General features: G+C 39.3%; 1 protein-coding gene across 2 annotated transcripts in view; it reads left to right on the top strand.

The window, feature by feature from the left end:
- LOC129696206 (protein FAM135B-like) overlaps window positions 1–5132 on the top strand; it is a 408722-nt gene extending 403590 nt beyond the window's left edge. For both annotated transcript variants that reach the window (XM_055633862.1, XM_055633863.1), the window contains one exon: window positions 885–5132. In XM_055633862.1, coding sequence (XP_055489837.1) covers window positions 885–1090 — 206 coding nt within the window. In that variant the 3' untranslated portion in view covers window positions 1091–5132. The remainder of the gene's footprint in view (window positions 1–884) is intronic.
- Window positions 5133–16688: the final 11556 nt, after the last annotated feature.

Raw genomic sequence — 16688 nt, 5'->3', positions numbered from 1 at the left:
TAGTATTTCATACGGGTTTTCATGCAAATGAAAGAAAAGTACGTATTAGTCTTGAACTCTGAATACATGGTGAAGCTCAGATAAATATTCCATGGAGATAAAGGCTTGATGATTCAGAGAGGGGAAGTCTTCCAAAATCAACTTTTTTTCTTCTCTCGGGTTATTGGATTGATTCCAAGCAGTAACCTGGAATGTCCTCCTATTCTCACAGAAAGTAAGGTCGAGAAATTATTATTTTTTGTTGCTGCTGCATTTAATCTTGTATTATGAAGTGACTAGTTATTCCGCAATATCCTGAACAGTTGAACCAATTGGAAGACCATGTGGATATTCAAAATCAAAAAATTAAGATTAGCCTGAAGAAGGGTCCCAACCCAAAACATCACCTATCCATGTTCTCCAGAGATGCCGCCTGTCCTGCTGAGTTACTGCAGAATTTTGTGTCTTTATTCTAAATTCAAAATTAATATGTAGACAGTGGAATCAAATACAATTAATGCATTCAAATATAAATTAGACAGTTTTCTTCCATTAACTACATTGTTAGAGTGTGATGTGGCTAGTGGAGCATGTTCATAACAAATAGAAATGTTTGGACCTGAGGTCGCAAGAATTTTTTTATATCATACCTGAATCTGCTATAGATAAATTGATTACTAAATTAGTTAACTCCTCCATATCTATGCAGTTACCAGGAAGGTAAAAGGTGAACTGCCTTGGTAATTTCTCATCCATTAATTGATTTGTTCTTACAACCTGCTACCTTGCAAGATAAGAGCATGCAAATTATGTACATTAAGATGATATAATGGTTACAGGATGTTACCCTTTGGGGCATATTAGATGAATGGAATTGCTTCTAATTATTTTTTATGATAACTCAGGTTGCGTTTACACCGAGATGATTAACAACCTTCTTCGGCCGGTGACAGAAGCTGATGACTGTACCTTGATCCGCTACGATATTTTCCACGCATTGCCAAACACTGCCAATGCATTAATTGGCCGGGCAGCCCACATTGCCGTCCTCGACTCTGAACTGTTCCTGGAAAAATTCCTTCTGGTGGCTGGGCTAAACTACTTCAAATAGCATCTCCAGTTCACTCTTGGCACCCGATGGTTCACGTGAAAACATTTCCAGAGGCTTTCTTGTGGGAGAGCATGGGTCGGGTCGGTATTGATTTGTTTCTCCATACATCCATACACTAACCCATACAATCAAAATGATTATGTTGTAAATATTACCAAAAGAAATATACTTCTGAGATTAAGTTTATCTAAAAACTGCTTTCCTGCCTTAAATTCACAGAAGTTATCACTAGGCTTTCTATGAAATACAACTTGAATGGGCAATTTTAATTTATGTTCTTATCTACTGTTGAAGCATTAAATGTCTGTTGCCCTATGGAAATGAACATTTGTTATTTGGTCCCCCTTGAACTGAAATCAGCACCAAAATAGTTTATTGGATTCTCTACACATAATTTTGAGTTATTCCAATGTGTAGTGTATACAGCCTGCAATGTGCCTGTATCAGTTTTAGCCCAAGTTTCTCTGCAAAAGCCTTCTCTATCACAGTGGCACATTTTAGCAAGAGCAACTTCATGCAGTGTCGAGAGACAGTTAGAATGATGTGTGAAATATAATCGCACTACGACATGCTTATCGTGGGATTTGTGTGTTACCGAGTTTGCACACACTGATATCCAATCTTTGCAGCACTGTGTGATTTGAGATTGGAGCAAAATGTGTTCATGATCTCAACATGTTCAGATAACTAGCAATGCGGAATCTCACCTCAATGTGGTCATTATTGGTATTGGTTTATTATTGTCACACGTACTGAGATACACTGAAAATCATACCATTGCTATCCAGGCATATCATACAATACATAAACATATCAATAGTGCAATAGAAAAAAAAATCAAACTACAGAATATAATGTTAAGGCTACTGTGAAAGTGGAGATTTTAAAAAGTGCAAGGACTGCAAAGAGGTAGATTAGAAGATCAGTAATTCATCCCTGGGAGGTCCACTTAAGAGTCTGATAACAGCAGGGAAGAAGCTGTCCTTGAATCTGGTGGTATGTGCGTTCAAGTTTTTGTATCTTCTGCTATTTGGGAAATGGAAAAAGAGAGAATGACCAGGGTGCATTTGGTTCTTGACATTGGCTGTTTTCCCGAGGTAGCGTGAAGTATAGATGGGGTTGTTGCAGGTGGCGTGGGACGGGAGGGGGGCGGTGGATGGGCGAGGAAGCTGATTTGTGTGATAGACTAGTTTGTGTTTCAACTCTCTGCAATTTCTTGTTGTTTTCGGCATTAAAAAAAACAAATACAGGAAAAAATTAATAAAGCAACACCTCACACCCCCTCTGCACATCTGAGGCTCCTGTGTGTGATGACTGGCCTTGAGAACTCGAGAGTCATGACATTGCCTGCACCATGGGGCCAGGATCTCTCTCTCTCTCCCCGAAGGTGAAGATCTACTCTAACCGTCAAAGCATGCGTTTATATAATAATTGTATCCCTAAGAACAACAGGTAACTATGTGTCATATCTAGCTATCCTCCTTTGCGCCATAATGGCATGAGTTATTTGTCCAATCAAACAGCAAACTAGTCTCGGATGTCTCAAGGAAGGCAAAATCTCATCATAGTGACCTTGCAGGTGGCCTCATGATTTATTGGTCCCTTCAAGTTAGCCGAAACATTTATCTAAAAAATCTTCTGGCTTTTGTGAGCATGGTTTGAAATGAGGTACTGCTAATTCAACCATTACATTACTTTCAAATGCGTACTATGCTGAGAACTATATTGTGCACTCTGTATCTTCCCCTTTGCTCTATCTATTGTACTTAAGTTTGACGATTGTATTTATGTATGCTATACCTGATCTGTTTGGATGGGAAGCAAAACAAAACAATATATCTCGATATACGTGACAATAATAAACCTAAACCCTTAAACTGAGCAGGGAAACACTTCCTGCATAATTTCTATCCTACTCATTCAGTTTCTTCAGTACATTAAATTTGCTCTGTCATGTTGAACTCCAAAAGGGAAGAACAGGAAGAACTGACAATTAAAACAAGCTGTCCTTTTGGGGGGGAGAGTAGCATACTGATGTAAAGGAAACTGCTGGAGGAACTCAGCTGGTCAGGCAGGATCTTTGGAGGGAAATGGACAGGTATTGTTTCAGCTCAAGACCCTTCTTCAGATTCATCAGTCCATTTCCCACCACGGATGGATGCTTCCTAACCTGCTTAGATTCCCCAACAGTTTGTAGTTTACTCAAGATACATGCATCTGCAGTTTCTTATGTCTCCAATAGCAGATTGACATCTGGTAGTTCTTCATTTGTGTGGGAATCTGCAGGTTGCTCAGAGTTATTCCCGGGAATGTCAGTAGGCTTGTGCATGTAAATGTAGATAATTCCCTGCAATATCTGGACTACTATATTTTTGTTGTTGTTTTCAAATGTTAACAAAGACAGAAAGTTATAAGCAGTCTCATGGCTGCAAATGTCCAGTTTAACTACAATGCAAAGTCAAGATCTAGCTACTGAAAAATAAATTAGTGTTACAACTTATAAGACATTGGTGAAGAAAAATATTTATCATTTCTAAATGACTAAAAATGTTGATAGACTTAATTAAAAAACTGACTTTGTTATTTTGGAGAAACTGAACTTGAACGAGTGGATCACAGTGAGAGCAGAAAGCTTGGGGAAGGAGTTGAGAAAATCACGGATCACTCCGTGAAAGACATGGATCAACAAAGGGGAAGATATTTCATCTGGTTGATGGGTGCGTAGAGAAGGGTTGTGTATCAAGATTTGCTATCAATGCTGCAAATTCACTTTCTTACATTAACCTGCTAAATCTATGATACCTCCTATAGCAAATTGATGACCACATCTCTTCCCTTCAGTCACCAGGTTTCTGAGTCTGAGAAAACTTGCGCATTCAGATTCAAATATTATTACTACAGACAGTTGTGTTAAAATATTTTTATGAGGACTTCCACCTCCCTACCTTCCAATTATCTGGAAATCTGTTGATTGCTCACCTCCCATCTGTTGCCATGCATAGGTTGGAAATGTTACAATCCTGCTATCAAAAAATGTAGCAAGTACGCCAGTCTTGTGTAGCATTTCCAGCCCCCTGTGGTACCACTATGAACATCTTTGAAGGGCAGCAATCAAAGATTGATTCTGAAGCTACAGTACCGGTGGAGAAATTATTGAATATTCAGTTTTGGTTTGATTATGTTGTGTTTGGGACATCCTTCTGTAAATGATTGAAGTGCCATATCCTGATTCAGTGTTATTTGCTATTAAATGTACCCATAAGATGATTGTGTACTGCCTATATGCACTATTTATCTTTCATGAATAATGAATATTTACATAGTATGGTATATTAATCCTGACAGTATTTGAAATTGTACAAGTAAGAATGTAAAATCCTGTTTATAAATTGCACCTTCAAATGTGTTTTTTTTTTAACTGAAATGACAGGGTAGCAAAAGATGTGGACATAATATATACTCTAGAACAGTATGTTATCTAGATGTTAGTTAGTTTGGGGCAATCATATTTGTGCAATATGAGTCTGTGGTTGACTAATGCTTGCAACTGACATTGAAATGTGCCGTCTCTCTGGGTATCTTTAGGTTAATCAAAATACGTAAAATGTACACAAAGTATTTTTCTACTCGCAAAGTAAGTCCCATGCCACTATATTTTACCGGTTGTTTAGCTCCCTTCCTCTTCCAGCATAAATAATTCTCCTTCTGCTTCATTTTGAAGATCATGCCAATACACCAGGAGGAATCCTGGAAATATGAAATTAAACCCAAAAGCTACTGGAAAGGGTTGAAAGAAAACCGATACAATGGCTAATTTTATCATCACATGTTTGTTAAACTGCCAGATTGGATATACCACATATTATTTATTCAAATTGAATTCAGGCACAATTTATAGTGATATATTGTACAATGGACAGACACATTCACTCTACCAAAACTAGTTCTGAGAAATAAAATTCACCAAAGTATTCCTCGTGGATTCTTTGTGAAATCTCTTAATTTCTTTCTGATCAATCTAATGAAGACATGGGCAATGGACTCTTAGCATTTGCGTTGTTGATGAGGGGAAACAGAAAATAGGTGCAGGAATAGGCCATTTAGCCCTTAGAGCCAGCACCATTATTCAATATGATCTTGGCTGATCATCCAGAATCAGTATCCCGTTCCTGCTTTCTCCCCATATCCCTTGATTCCAGGATTTAGAGAGTCAGGAAGCAAGTCATTTGCCACCAACATTAGATTTTCTTCTGCAACCTCTTATTTCTGCAACCAGTTCAGTTACATTCCACCCTTGATTTGAAGGTTATTGATGGTTGAGGAGTTTCTGATTGTAATGCAATTGAATCTCAAGAGTAGGTGGTTGGGCAACCTTAGAGATGCCCATTGCCATGCTCTTGTGTGGTTATTTCGATTTTTGGCCACTAAGAGTAATGAGTGCATGTAACTTTCTATTCTGTCTGTCAATTTGTATTGATTTTTTTTGTGTAAAAATCATATCTCAGTTAATGACACCATCTGCAGGTCAATTTGAATGACTTTGGTAAGCCTAACAGCAAGAAGGAATTCAATGAGCTACTACACATTTGATATGGCAAGGTCATTGAAGCATCGTTGGGTAATGGGCTATATCATTGATTGTCCTAAATCAGTTCTAGGCACAGTCAGATTCAAAGAAACATCGACAGGAGCATCAACCTCCATGTAAGGTCTCAGGATTTAAGATTTCTTACATAGACTGGTTGTGTTCTTGCCACAACTATATTGTGCTGTTCAGCAAAACCACTATATCGGGGGAATAAGCACACTGTAAGGCTGAGAGTATGTTCATACGTGGAACATAAAGGGAGCTACAGCTTTTCCTGCTTTGTACATTGTCATAATTAACAAAACATCATAGGGTGGCGCATCGGTAGAACTGTTGCCTTACAGCACCAGAGACCCGGGTTCGATCCTGACTGCTGGTGCTGTCTGCAGAGTTTGTACTTTCTCCCCGTGATCTACATGGGTTTTTTTCCGAGAGCTCCAGTTTCCTCCCACACTCCAAAGACATACAGGTTTGTAGGCTAATTGTCTTAGTAAAATTGTAAATTGCCCCCAGTGTTTGTACGATAGTGTTAGCGTGCGGGGATCGCTGGTTGGCACGGACTCGGTGGGCCAAAGGGCCTGTTTCTACACTGTATCTCCAAATTAAACTAAAACAATAACCATTCATTATTATAATGGCTAATAAGATTCTCTTCAAATGGAAGATATAATAAACATTTTAATACATTTCTATTTAACACTATAAACCAGTTGATTTAGACATGACATTTCTCATATTTCATTTTACACAGCAATTACAGATTGTCTCTTTTCTCTTCATTTATGTCTCTTTATCCCCCACTGATCACACTATATTAGCAGTGGACAAATAATAGTCAAATATTTCTTATCCAATTTCTTAATGTCAATGTTGTTCATTTTGTCTTCTAATCTTGAAATTCACCTTTTTGTATAATCTCCACACTTTCCCAGTGTTTAAAGCATGAAATCAGCCATATCAAAAAAACAAAGCTCCAGCAGCTATGGAGCTCCACATTTTTTTTATTTGTAAATTTCAAGTTTCAATAGAAATTCAAAGCTTTGTGTTTTATAAAGTAGAACTATGCAGCACAGGAACAGAGCATTTGACCCAGGTTGTCTGTGCCAAATACGATGCCAAATTAAACTAAACTTTTCTGCCTGCAAGTGCTCCATGCTACTCCATTGCTTGCATCTTCATGTGCCTACAAGCCTCTTGAACACCACCTACCGTTCCTGCCATCACTGCCACCCTTGGCAATGCATTCCAGTCAGCTGCCATGCTGTGTATAAAAACTAAAATCTTGCCCCGCACATCTTTAAATTTCCACCCTCTAACTTAATGCTCTACTATTTCACATTTCCACATTAGGAAAAAGGTTCTGACTCTTTGTCCCATCCATACCTCTCATAATTTTGTAAATTTATCTCAAGAGTCCTATCAGCCTCCAACCCTTCAGAGAAAACAATCCCAAGTTTGCCCCACTTTTCGCTATAGCTATTACCTTTTCATCCAGACAGCATTCTGGTAAATCCCTGCTGCACCCTGTCCAAACCCCCACATTTATCCTATAATTCGATACTGCTTACAATATTCCAAACGCTGTTTAACCAAAGTTTTATAAAGCTGCAAAATGTTATCTTCATCGTTCCTCGCCCTACTATCTTTAACTTTGTCTGCTGTTAATCTTGCCTGAGGGTCGTAATCTATCACACAAATGAGCCAATCGAACGTTCAGTTTAGAAGCAATTAATGCTTAAACTTGTCCTTTCAAACCTAAGAAGACTAATCAAGCTATATAAAAGTAAAGGGGCAAACTGCTGGTCAGGAATACAATTCTTTGTGTAGGCTTATTTTTTTAAAAAGAGCCCATTTATCTCAATTATCCATTGGGGTACTGGATTAGGGGTATATAATGCAAGGAGAGTTTGGATAAGCTTGGATTGTTTTCTCTGGAATGCTGGAGGTTGAGGTGAGACTGATAGAAATATATAAAATTACGAGAGGTATAGATAGGATAGACATTCGGAATCTTTTTCCCAGGTGGAAATACCACAGACTAGAGGCCATAGATTTAAGGTGAGAGGGATAAACTTTATGGGAGATGTGCACGGCAAGATCTTTTATACAGAGGATGCTGTGCAGGTGGAATGCACTGCCATGAATGGTGGAGGCAGATGTGATAATGGTAAGAGGCTTTTAGGTAGGCACATGGATATGCAGGAACAGAAAGGATATGGATCATGTGCAGGAAGATGAAATTAGTCTATCTTGGCATCATGTTTGGCACAGACACGGGGCTGAATAATCTATCCTGTGCTATATGGTTCCATGTACCCATTGTGCTAATTTTCAAGCCGGGGACACTTCAGAATGGAGAGTAGATCACTGAGAACATGAATTGGAAGTATTCTGAGCAAGACCATTTTCACAAATAAATGTAGAATTAACTTGTTTTCAGTTTCAAGTGCTATTCAAACTTTCCTCTTGTTTCTGCTTTTAATTCAGATTTCCAAAATTCACACCTCTTTTTGATTCAAGGTTTACAAATATTGACGGCATTGTAAAAAGTCAAGAATGCTATCACCAGCAACACCAACTCAACTTCCTGGACACAGAATCCCACCCTCTGCTCCCACTTTTAATATTAAAACTATTGACTACAGAGAACCATATTAGCAATTAATGAATATTTTGAATATCTACCATATCAGTCTACGTCCACTCATCTTAATGGTTACTGAGATCCAGTGTGGTCACTGGTCCATTGTAACTTTGGGGCGAGCAACACAGACCAAACTATTTAGTTTAACAGATAGTGGATACAAGCAAGTTGGGGTGCTTTCAGATTTCAGCTGAGGAATTCTCTGGAACTGCTAGCAGACTATCTATTTACGGGCAGGGTGAGCGTATTCATGTGAATTAATGCCAGTGTAGTGGGAGCGGTACCAAGAAATTTTCAGTCCTTTATAACTATTCATGTATATGGAAGCAGGTTTATTGTATACATTGATGCCATTGCAAGATGGAAATCTTCGATTTATTTTGACTAAAACTGTACAGAAGGAATAGCTTTTAACATAATTACCAATATGACTCTACTATTTTTCTACATTTGCTTTTGCATCATTTGTGGTGGCTTGTGTTCTGTGTACAAACTGAATAAAGTTCTTGACTTACTTTATTTGGAGCTTGTGTTGCCTTGCAGTGCAAGAATGTAAATGAAGACTTTGCCATGTGCATTACTGCTGGAAACCAAATTAATTAAACATGAGGAAGAAAGAATTGATGAGTTCTGATGAAAGATCATTTATCTATGACGTTAATTCTGTTCTCCATGGATACCATCTGACCTGCTGACTGTTTCCTGTTTTTATCATTGTTATCTGTTTCCAGCACTCCAACTTTCTCACACAGATAATTGATACCACTTCAGTTATCTTTAATCTTGTCTACTTGATATGAGATACCTTTATGATGATTTTGTTAATTTGCCAGGCTTATAGAAATACAACACAGAGCTCTGAGAGTTTAAAAAAAATATTACATCTATTCATTCATGGAGAGAACTAATATTGCAAATGCTCATCCATAACTAAATTATGCCAGAAAAGTTGAACCTTCTCCAAACTTCCTTTGAGGAGGTGATGATGATAAGGTGGGAAGAATGATCATATATAATAAGATAATTCTGTATTTAGTTGACACAAGGAACTGCAGATGCTGATTTACAAAAAAAAAGGTGGGTGGGAGTGACATACTGATAAATGTAGCAATGCCAGCCGATGAGGTAAGATGAAACAGATTTCCAGTTTGATCTTTGCCCGAGAGGGTCAAAGCTAAAATATCAGTGCTTCTTAAAGGGGAAAAAAAACCCTGTAAATCAGAGGGATAAGAGTTGCAGCTATGTACTTTTTACACAAGCTGATCACTAGCTACCCACATGTTCGCCGGTGGCTGCCGAGGAGTCGCCTTCATGATCATGAGGAGTTCCCGCATTCTGGGAACTAGTCGCAGCCTCTTTATGGTCTCCGTGAATTTTTTAACATGTTGAAATGTTAGCGGCGACTAGAATTAAGCCACCATGGCGAGTAGCGAGAATTCTCTTGCCATAGGTGGGTCGCCAGGAGGTCCTAATGGGTTACCAGGAGGTCGAAGGTTCTCGGAGGTTCTCGTAGGTTGTAGCCGGTGCTGACTGGTGAATTTCATTGGCACATTGGGGGAAAAAAAGGTAAGCAGCAGTTTTCAGAACCAAGGATAACCGACCGGTAATGTTAAATATCTGCCGAGCTTCACAGCCATGTATCTCTGGCTTCTTAAAAGTTGTCTCCACTCCTTCTCACCCCCTCTCCCCCTCTTTCAAATGACTTACTGTACATTGTACAGCAGCCGTTTTTTTACACCGCCATCCTTCCTGTTCATCACGGTGTGTGTCTGTTTCACCTTGGCTTTGCACCTTGTGAATTTTTTAGACAGGGCTCCCTCCGCTTGCCCTGTCCCCTGCCTGCATAACAGGCTGGTGAAGGAAGCGATTTGTTTGTGTGTGTTCCACTCTGACAGTTGCCGTTCCAGTTGCCGTTTTTTCAGGCGACTGCCGGCAACTTGACAGTCGCCTGAAAAATCGCCTAAGTGGGACAGGCCAATAATTATGTAAAACAAGAAGAAAAAAAAAACCCAAATGTAACAGTGGGATAGGATTCATGCCCACTATCAGGCAGATGGTGGAGTATTATGAGTTATTTTCTTTATGCCCTTTTCACTTAATCTTTAATGATTTTACATTGTTTATTTTTGTAATTTGACATTAAAATCTCATTGCATCTGCTTGGTAAATATGGGATTAATCTTAATTCTACATAAGAAGCTTTGCACGATGGGCTACACATTAATCCAGCTTCAAATATAGGTTCCTCCCCTGCTGCTCACTGTTGACATATCATACTAGGTGATTCTTATTTTTTCTGTTAACACAGTAAATGTTCCCGATGTTGGGGGAGTCCAGAACCAGGGACTACAGTTTAAGAATAAGGAGTAAGAGTCATTTAGAATGTAGATGAAGAAACACTTTTTCTCACAGAGTTGTGAGTCTGTGGAATTCTCTGCCTTAGAAGCAGGTTCTCTGGATGCTTTCAAGAGAGAGCTAGATAGGGCTCTTAAAAATAGTCAGGGGATATGGGGAGAAGGCAGGAATAGGGTACTGATTGTGGATGATCAGCCATGATCACATTAAATGGCGGTGCTGGCTCGAAGGGCCGAATGGCCTACTGCACCTATTGTCTATTGTCTATTAAATAAAACATTAAATTTCTGTTTGCATACTCTCAATAATCCTATAAATTTATGAGTCATAAATCTCATCAGGAATATGTTGACAGGATAAAATCAGTCTTTTTTATGCATTATTTGAATGATTGGTTACAACATGATTGTGCAGTTTGAGCATGATTTGTCTTCACCTCCGGAAGTGGTGGCGCTGCCCAAGCAGCTGCGGCTCACCTGCAGTCCGTCTGTCTTTTCTTTTGTTTTTGTTCTCTTTTGTCCTGTTGTTTAGTTTATTTCGTTTATTTTAGTTGTGTATGTGTGGAGGGGGGGGGGGGGGGGGGAGAAACTGATTTTAGTGTCCTCCTTCGGGGGGGATGCGACCTTTATCTTGTCGTATCCCCCGTCTCCGTCTCCATCTACGCTGAGGCCTATCGCGGAGCTGGCGGCCTCCACCTGGGACCGACCTCGAGGCTCCGAGATAAATCAGAGCCAGGACTGACCAACACAGAGCTGGCCGACTTCGGGGCTGTGGTGGCGTTGCAGTGGCGGCGACCCGACTTCGGAGCCCTGGAGGCTCGGCAGCGGGCCTAGTGGACGACAATGTTGGGAGCTTGCAGGTCCCAGGTTGGTGACCGGTTTTCTGGAGCTCCCGCCACGACAGCTTCGTCTGCTGGACTGGACGGTGGCAGCTTCGGCAGCTTTGACCGCCCCGGGCCGCGGAGTTTGAACCAGCCCGTTCGCGGAGCTCGGATGCGGCCGCTGGACACCATCACCCGGCAGGGGGCCTAACACTGGAAGCCTGGATCGCCTCAATGCAGTGGGAGACAAGGAGGGAAGAGACATGGACTTTTAGACTTTTGCTTTCCATCACAGTGAGGAGGTGCCTGGTAGACTCACTGTGCTGGATGTTAAACTGTGTTTTGTTATTTTATTCTATGTTATGACTGGAAGGTTCACAATTTCGTTCAGACTGAAATGTCTGAATGACAATAAAGGATACTTTACTTTACTTTTTACTTTAGCTACCTGTTTATTCCTCTCTTCTAATCTGCTGAAGTGATGAATATGGTGGGGAGAAATAGTTTGAGGATGCTCGAGAGCAGTGAGTTGAGACTTAGTGGTGAAACCAGGGACTTTCTTGAAATTAAAGATCATTATAATGAATCATTAATGCCCGATCTCTCTCTGTAGTTGATGCCTGAGCTGTTGTGATACCAACATTTCCTGCATCAGTCCAAGTGACAAGTTTACACTTATCACAATGTGATTCCAATAGGTGCAGATCCCATGAAAGCTGTTGTTGCACCTGCATACAAATTAAGCATGCGCAAACTCTCGTGCCACTATTACAAATGCCAGACCGTCACCTCTCCCATTTTAACCAATGTAACCTAACAGCAAGATAGCCAGGTCTCATTCTAATTCTCTCTCCTTGTCTGAATCAAAAGTAGCAAACTAAAGGTGAGGAACATAAATGTGGTAAACATTGTACCATTGTAAATCAAAAATATCTGAAATCCCAAACTTCCAATGCCAGATTAGCTGAAATGAACAAGGGCATTGACAACAAGGTGCATTTATAATGCATTGTTAGTATAGAAAAATGTCAGTCACAGAGAAGATTATAAATTGGATTATATATTTACGGTAAACTTATTAATTATATCACATTTTTCTTCAATTCCAGATTTCTTGAATTACTTGAATTTGAATCTCCAACACCACCCATCACCCAGACCTCCTGCATTGATAGGATTTGATTTCATGATTCCATCTTCACCGTTTCGCTGTTATACCAGTCACTGAACCACTAAGTTACCACAGATCAAACTAATGCACAAAATAAAGGAATGAATACAATAGAAAAGAAAAGCATCCAATTTGCAGCAGATCTGCAGTGATGGGATTTTACTGTTAAAGGAATTTTATATATTTCAGGCATTCTTTGTTAAAATGTGCAATTACCATTAGTGATTGTGTCTGCATGCGACCATGTTTGATGTTAGTCAAGCTGAGCCTTTCAAAGAAAGCAATTTTCATTTTCTCTTCTTCTACTTAATTTTGCTTTTAGCAATATAGATTCAAGCCAAAGTTAAAAATTGACATTTTCTTTACTGGTTGAAAGCAGACTCATCTTTGCTGCAGATGGGCTTTTCAGACTAAATGGGAACAATTAACGTAATTGCAAAGCTAGGCTTATTATCCATTTTATAAATAGATATTACGAAAGGCATTTACTCTCGTTCCATACACCAAGTTCACATTAAAAGAGACATTGATTATACAAAACATTAAATCAATAATTTTAAGCCTCACTTCGAATAAAGGGAGGAGGGTGCTGTTCAGAATTGGGACAACAATGTTTTATTGTTTAAAAAGTGAAATTAAGATTATTTTATCTTTATATTTTCTTCATATTCAGAATTGTTGTTAAAATATTACCAATTATAACAGGGTGAGGTGAGAACAAAGTCTGACTTCAAATAAGGGTGGTGAGATGTCTGACCCATTGAGTTCCTCCATCACTTTGTTTTGTTTTAGCCAGGCCAACATATTCACCTGAGCATGAGACTTTGATTTGTGAGTTTGAACTCTACAATGGATTGTTTATGTTACCCATATAAGACGTTTGAGAGTGTAGAGTATCTCTTTTTTTGTGAGAACATATAATTTCCTGTTTTACATTTTGGATTTGGAAGAGATCTGTTTGCCTAATTTAATCGCATTCTCATTAAATCACATTCCTTCCTCTCTACTATATGGGTATTTGTAAACCCTCATAGTAGAATCTCCCTCCATGACCTTTATACGTAATAGATCATTCACCATAATTATCTTTAGATGAACCACACTATTCCGCCGAGCTCTTTATACTGGCAATCTCCCCTCTGTCCCTAAAACAGGGTCTCGACTCGAAATGTCAACCATCCCTCTGCCTCCACAGATGCTGCCTGACCCACTGAATTCCTCCAGCAGTGTATTTTTTGCTTTATCACATTGACAATCTGTCATTATCAACAAAACTTCCAAAGTCTCATTCATTGTGATCAGGGCCTTCCCATTTTCTCACCGAGTAAACTGAATAGCATACCATCTGTTCCCTATGTCTTCTCTTTGAACTGTCCCAAGCTATTTCTCAGCAACTGTTAACTGAATGATCCAGCTGTTCTGCTTTTCTTGTAACTTTTCACACCTGCTTAGTTTAGTTTAGCTTATTGTTATGTGTACCGAGGTATAGTGAAAAGCTGTTGTTGCATGCTAACCAGTCAGTGGAAAGACTATACATGATTACAATTGAGTCATCCACAATGTAAAGATACATAAGATACATGATAAAGGAAATAGTATATAGTGCAAGATAAAGTCCAATTTAAAATAGTCTGAGGGCCTCCAATGAGGTAGATACTAATTCAGGATCGTTCTCTAGTTGTTGATAGGATATTTCAATTGAAGGTAAGCAGAAACATCCAGGGCAATACATGGGTTAAGTCTGGTATGACAAAGGGAAATAAGTTACCAAAAGGATAGAGAGAAGGAGTACCGATGGACATGAGAGTGAAGGAACTGGAAGAAAAAGATATGTACGACAAAGCTGGACAGTTACTCTCGGCATTAGTGAGAGGACAGAGATGACCTGGTACACAGTGGTCACAGTAACTGCATAAAATGTTAGTCTTCAATACAGAATTGAATTGCATCCAATACAAATCACAGAACAGTAAACATACAATGTACACCAGAACAGTACAGCATAAGATCAGGTCTATCATTCCATGATGTTTGTACCAAACCTGATGCCAAATTAAACAAATCCATTCTGACTGCATGTTACCCACATCCCTCCAATTCCTGCAAATTCATGCATCTACTTAAAAGCCTCTTAAACACTACAAACCTATATGCTTTCCTACCATCATTAGGAGTTCATTCAAGATACTTGTCCCACACGTCCCCTTTACACTTTAAACATTCCCACTCTGACCTTACAGGGTCTGTGCCACTTGACAATTTTTTCGGCGACTGCCGGCATCATTGACTGACTTATCAGGTCACCGTAAAAGGCGAGGCGTGATGCGGCGTAGTGCGACGGTGACGTATTGACGCACGGTTCCTCAAGTGTCGCACCATTTTTTTTTTTGTCGCTGCTGAATTTTGAAATGATCAAAATCTTTTGGCGACCCTGATATGACGCCGGCAGTCGCCGATAAAATCGCCAAGTGGGACAGGCCCTTAAAGCTCTGCCCTCTAATATTTGAAATTTTCACCCAGGGAAAAGGTTCGGTATGTCATAATTTAACAATCTTTTATCTGATTCATACTCAGCCTCTGACAAATAACGAAAACAATCTAAGTTTGACCAACCTTTCCTTATAGCTAATACTCGTATTCCAGGCAGGATCCTGGCAAACCTCTTCTGCACCCTTTTTAAAGTTTCCACATCCGGTAAAGGGCCGCACATAATACTTCAAATGTGGCCTAATCAGAGTTTTTATATCTCAACATGACTTCCTTACTTTTATACTCAATTCCTAATCTGAAAAAGGCAAGCATACTACTATATGCCTTCTAACTACTGTATCTACTTGTCTTGAATTGTATACCTTCCCCTTACATTCAACATCCCTAATTGTAACATTTTACATTTGTTTGGATTACCTCAATCTGCCATTTTTCCAGCAGTATATGTATCCCTTGACAGCCTTTTTCACTGTCTCCACCAATTTTGGTGACATCTGCAAACTTACTAGCAGGCCTAACAGCAATCACATCAAGTACTTTACAAATATCGCAAACAATAGATCTCCAACCTTGGATCCCTGCAAAGGACCACTGGTCACAGACCTCCAGCCAGAATAACACCCTTTCACTACAACCTTCCTCCATGGATCTTCTGTGGGTAAGCCAGATCTGAACCTGAACTATCGAGTCATCATGGATCCCAAGCATGTTAATTTTCTGGATCAGCCTATCATGAGAGACTTTGTCAAATGCCTTACAAAAATCCACGTGGACAACTTGCACTACCTTGCCCTCATCAATCAGCCACCCTCTTAAGAAGCTGAATCAACTTAGTAAGACATGTCTTGCTGTGGGCAGAGCCATGCTGACTGTCTCTAACTATCCCATTCTCTTCCAAATGTGAGTAAATCTAACCAGATTAATCCTAATCAATAGATTCCCTGTTACTGATGGGATGCTCCCTGGTCAATAGTTTTGTGGATTGTCTCTATTTCCCTTCTAAAACAAAGGAATAACATTGCCATCTCTCCAGTCCACAAGGACCTCGAGAGGGTTAAAACATCTTTCTATCTTTCTATCCTCCTTCAACAATTTTCCAGACACAAGAAACATGTCATGTAGTGAGAAAATCATTTTCAACCAAGCTTGAGATAAATGAGTCAGGCCCACCAGGATATTTTGCTTGTCCCAATGTGTTCACAATGTGAGCTGTTGTCACAAGTTCCAGGAGTGTTGATAGAACATTGTCAGTTAAGAAAATCTGTTGTAAGTGAATTGTTTCATCTAAATGGAACATTCCCTGGAAATCCATAAGCCACCCTATTTGAAATTAAAGAAATACTCTGTGAAAACTGGACAGTGAAACTTTGAAAAGTTAAATTATGAGAATTATAATTATTTGCCTGAAATGTACCCCAAACTGGGAGTGTGATGTGGCAATACATTATTTTTTTATTAAATAGGTGTTTAGTTTCCAGTTAATCAGGGTTTCCATTGAACATGATAATTCACATTTGTGCCCTATTTAGT

This window comes from Leucoraja erinacea, chromosome 4 (genome assembly GCF_028641065.1).
Source record: "Leucoraja erinacea ecotype New England chromosome 4, Leri_hhj_1, whole genome shotgun sequence".
NCBI lineage: Eukaryota > Metazoa > Chordata > Chondrichthyes > Rajiformes > Rajidae > Leucoraja > Leucoraja erinaceus.
The sequence above is the reverse complement of the archived record's forward strand: the minus strand, read 5'-3'. Positions and strand labels throughout refer to the sequence as shown.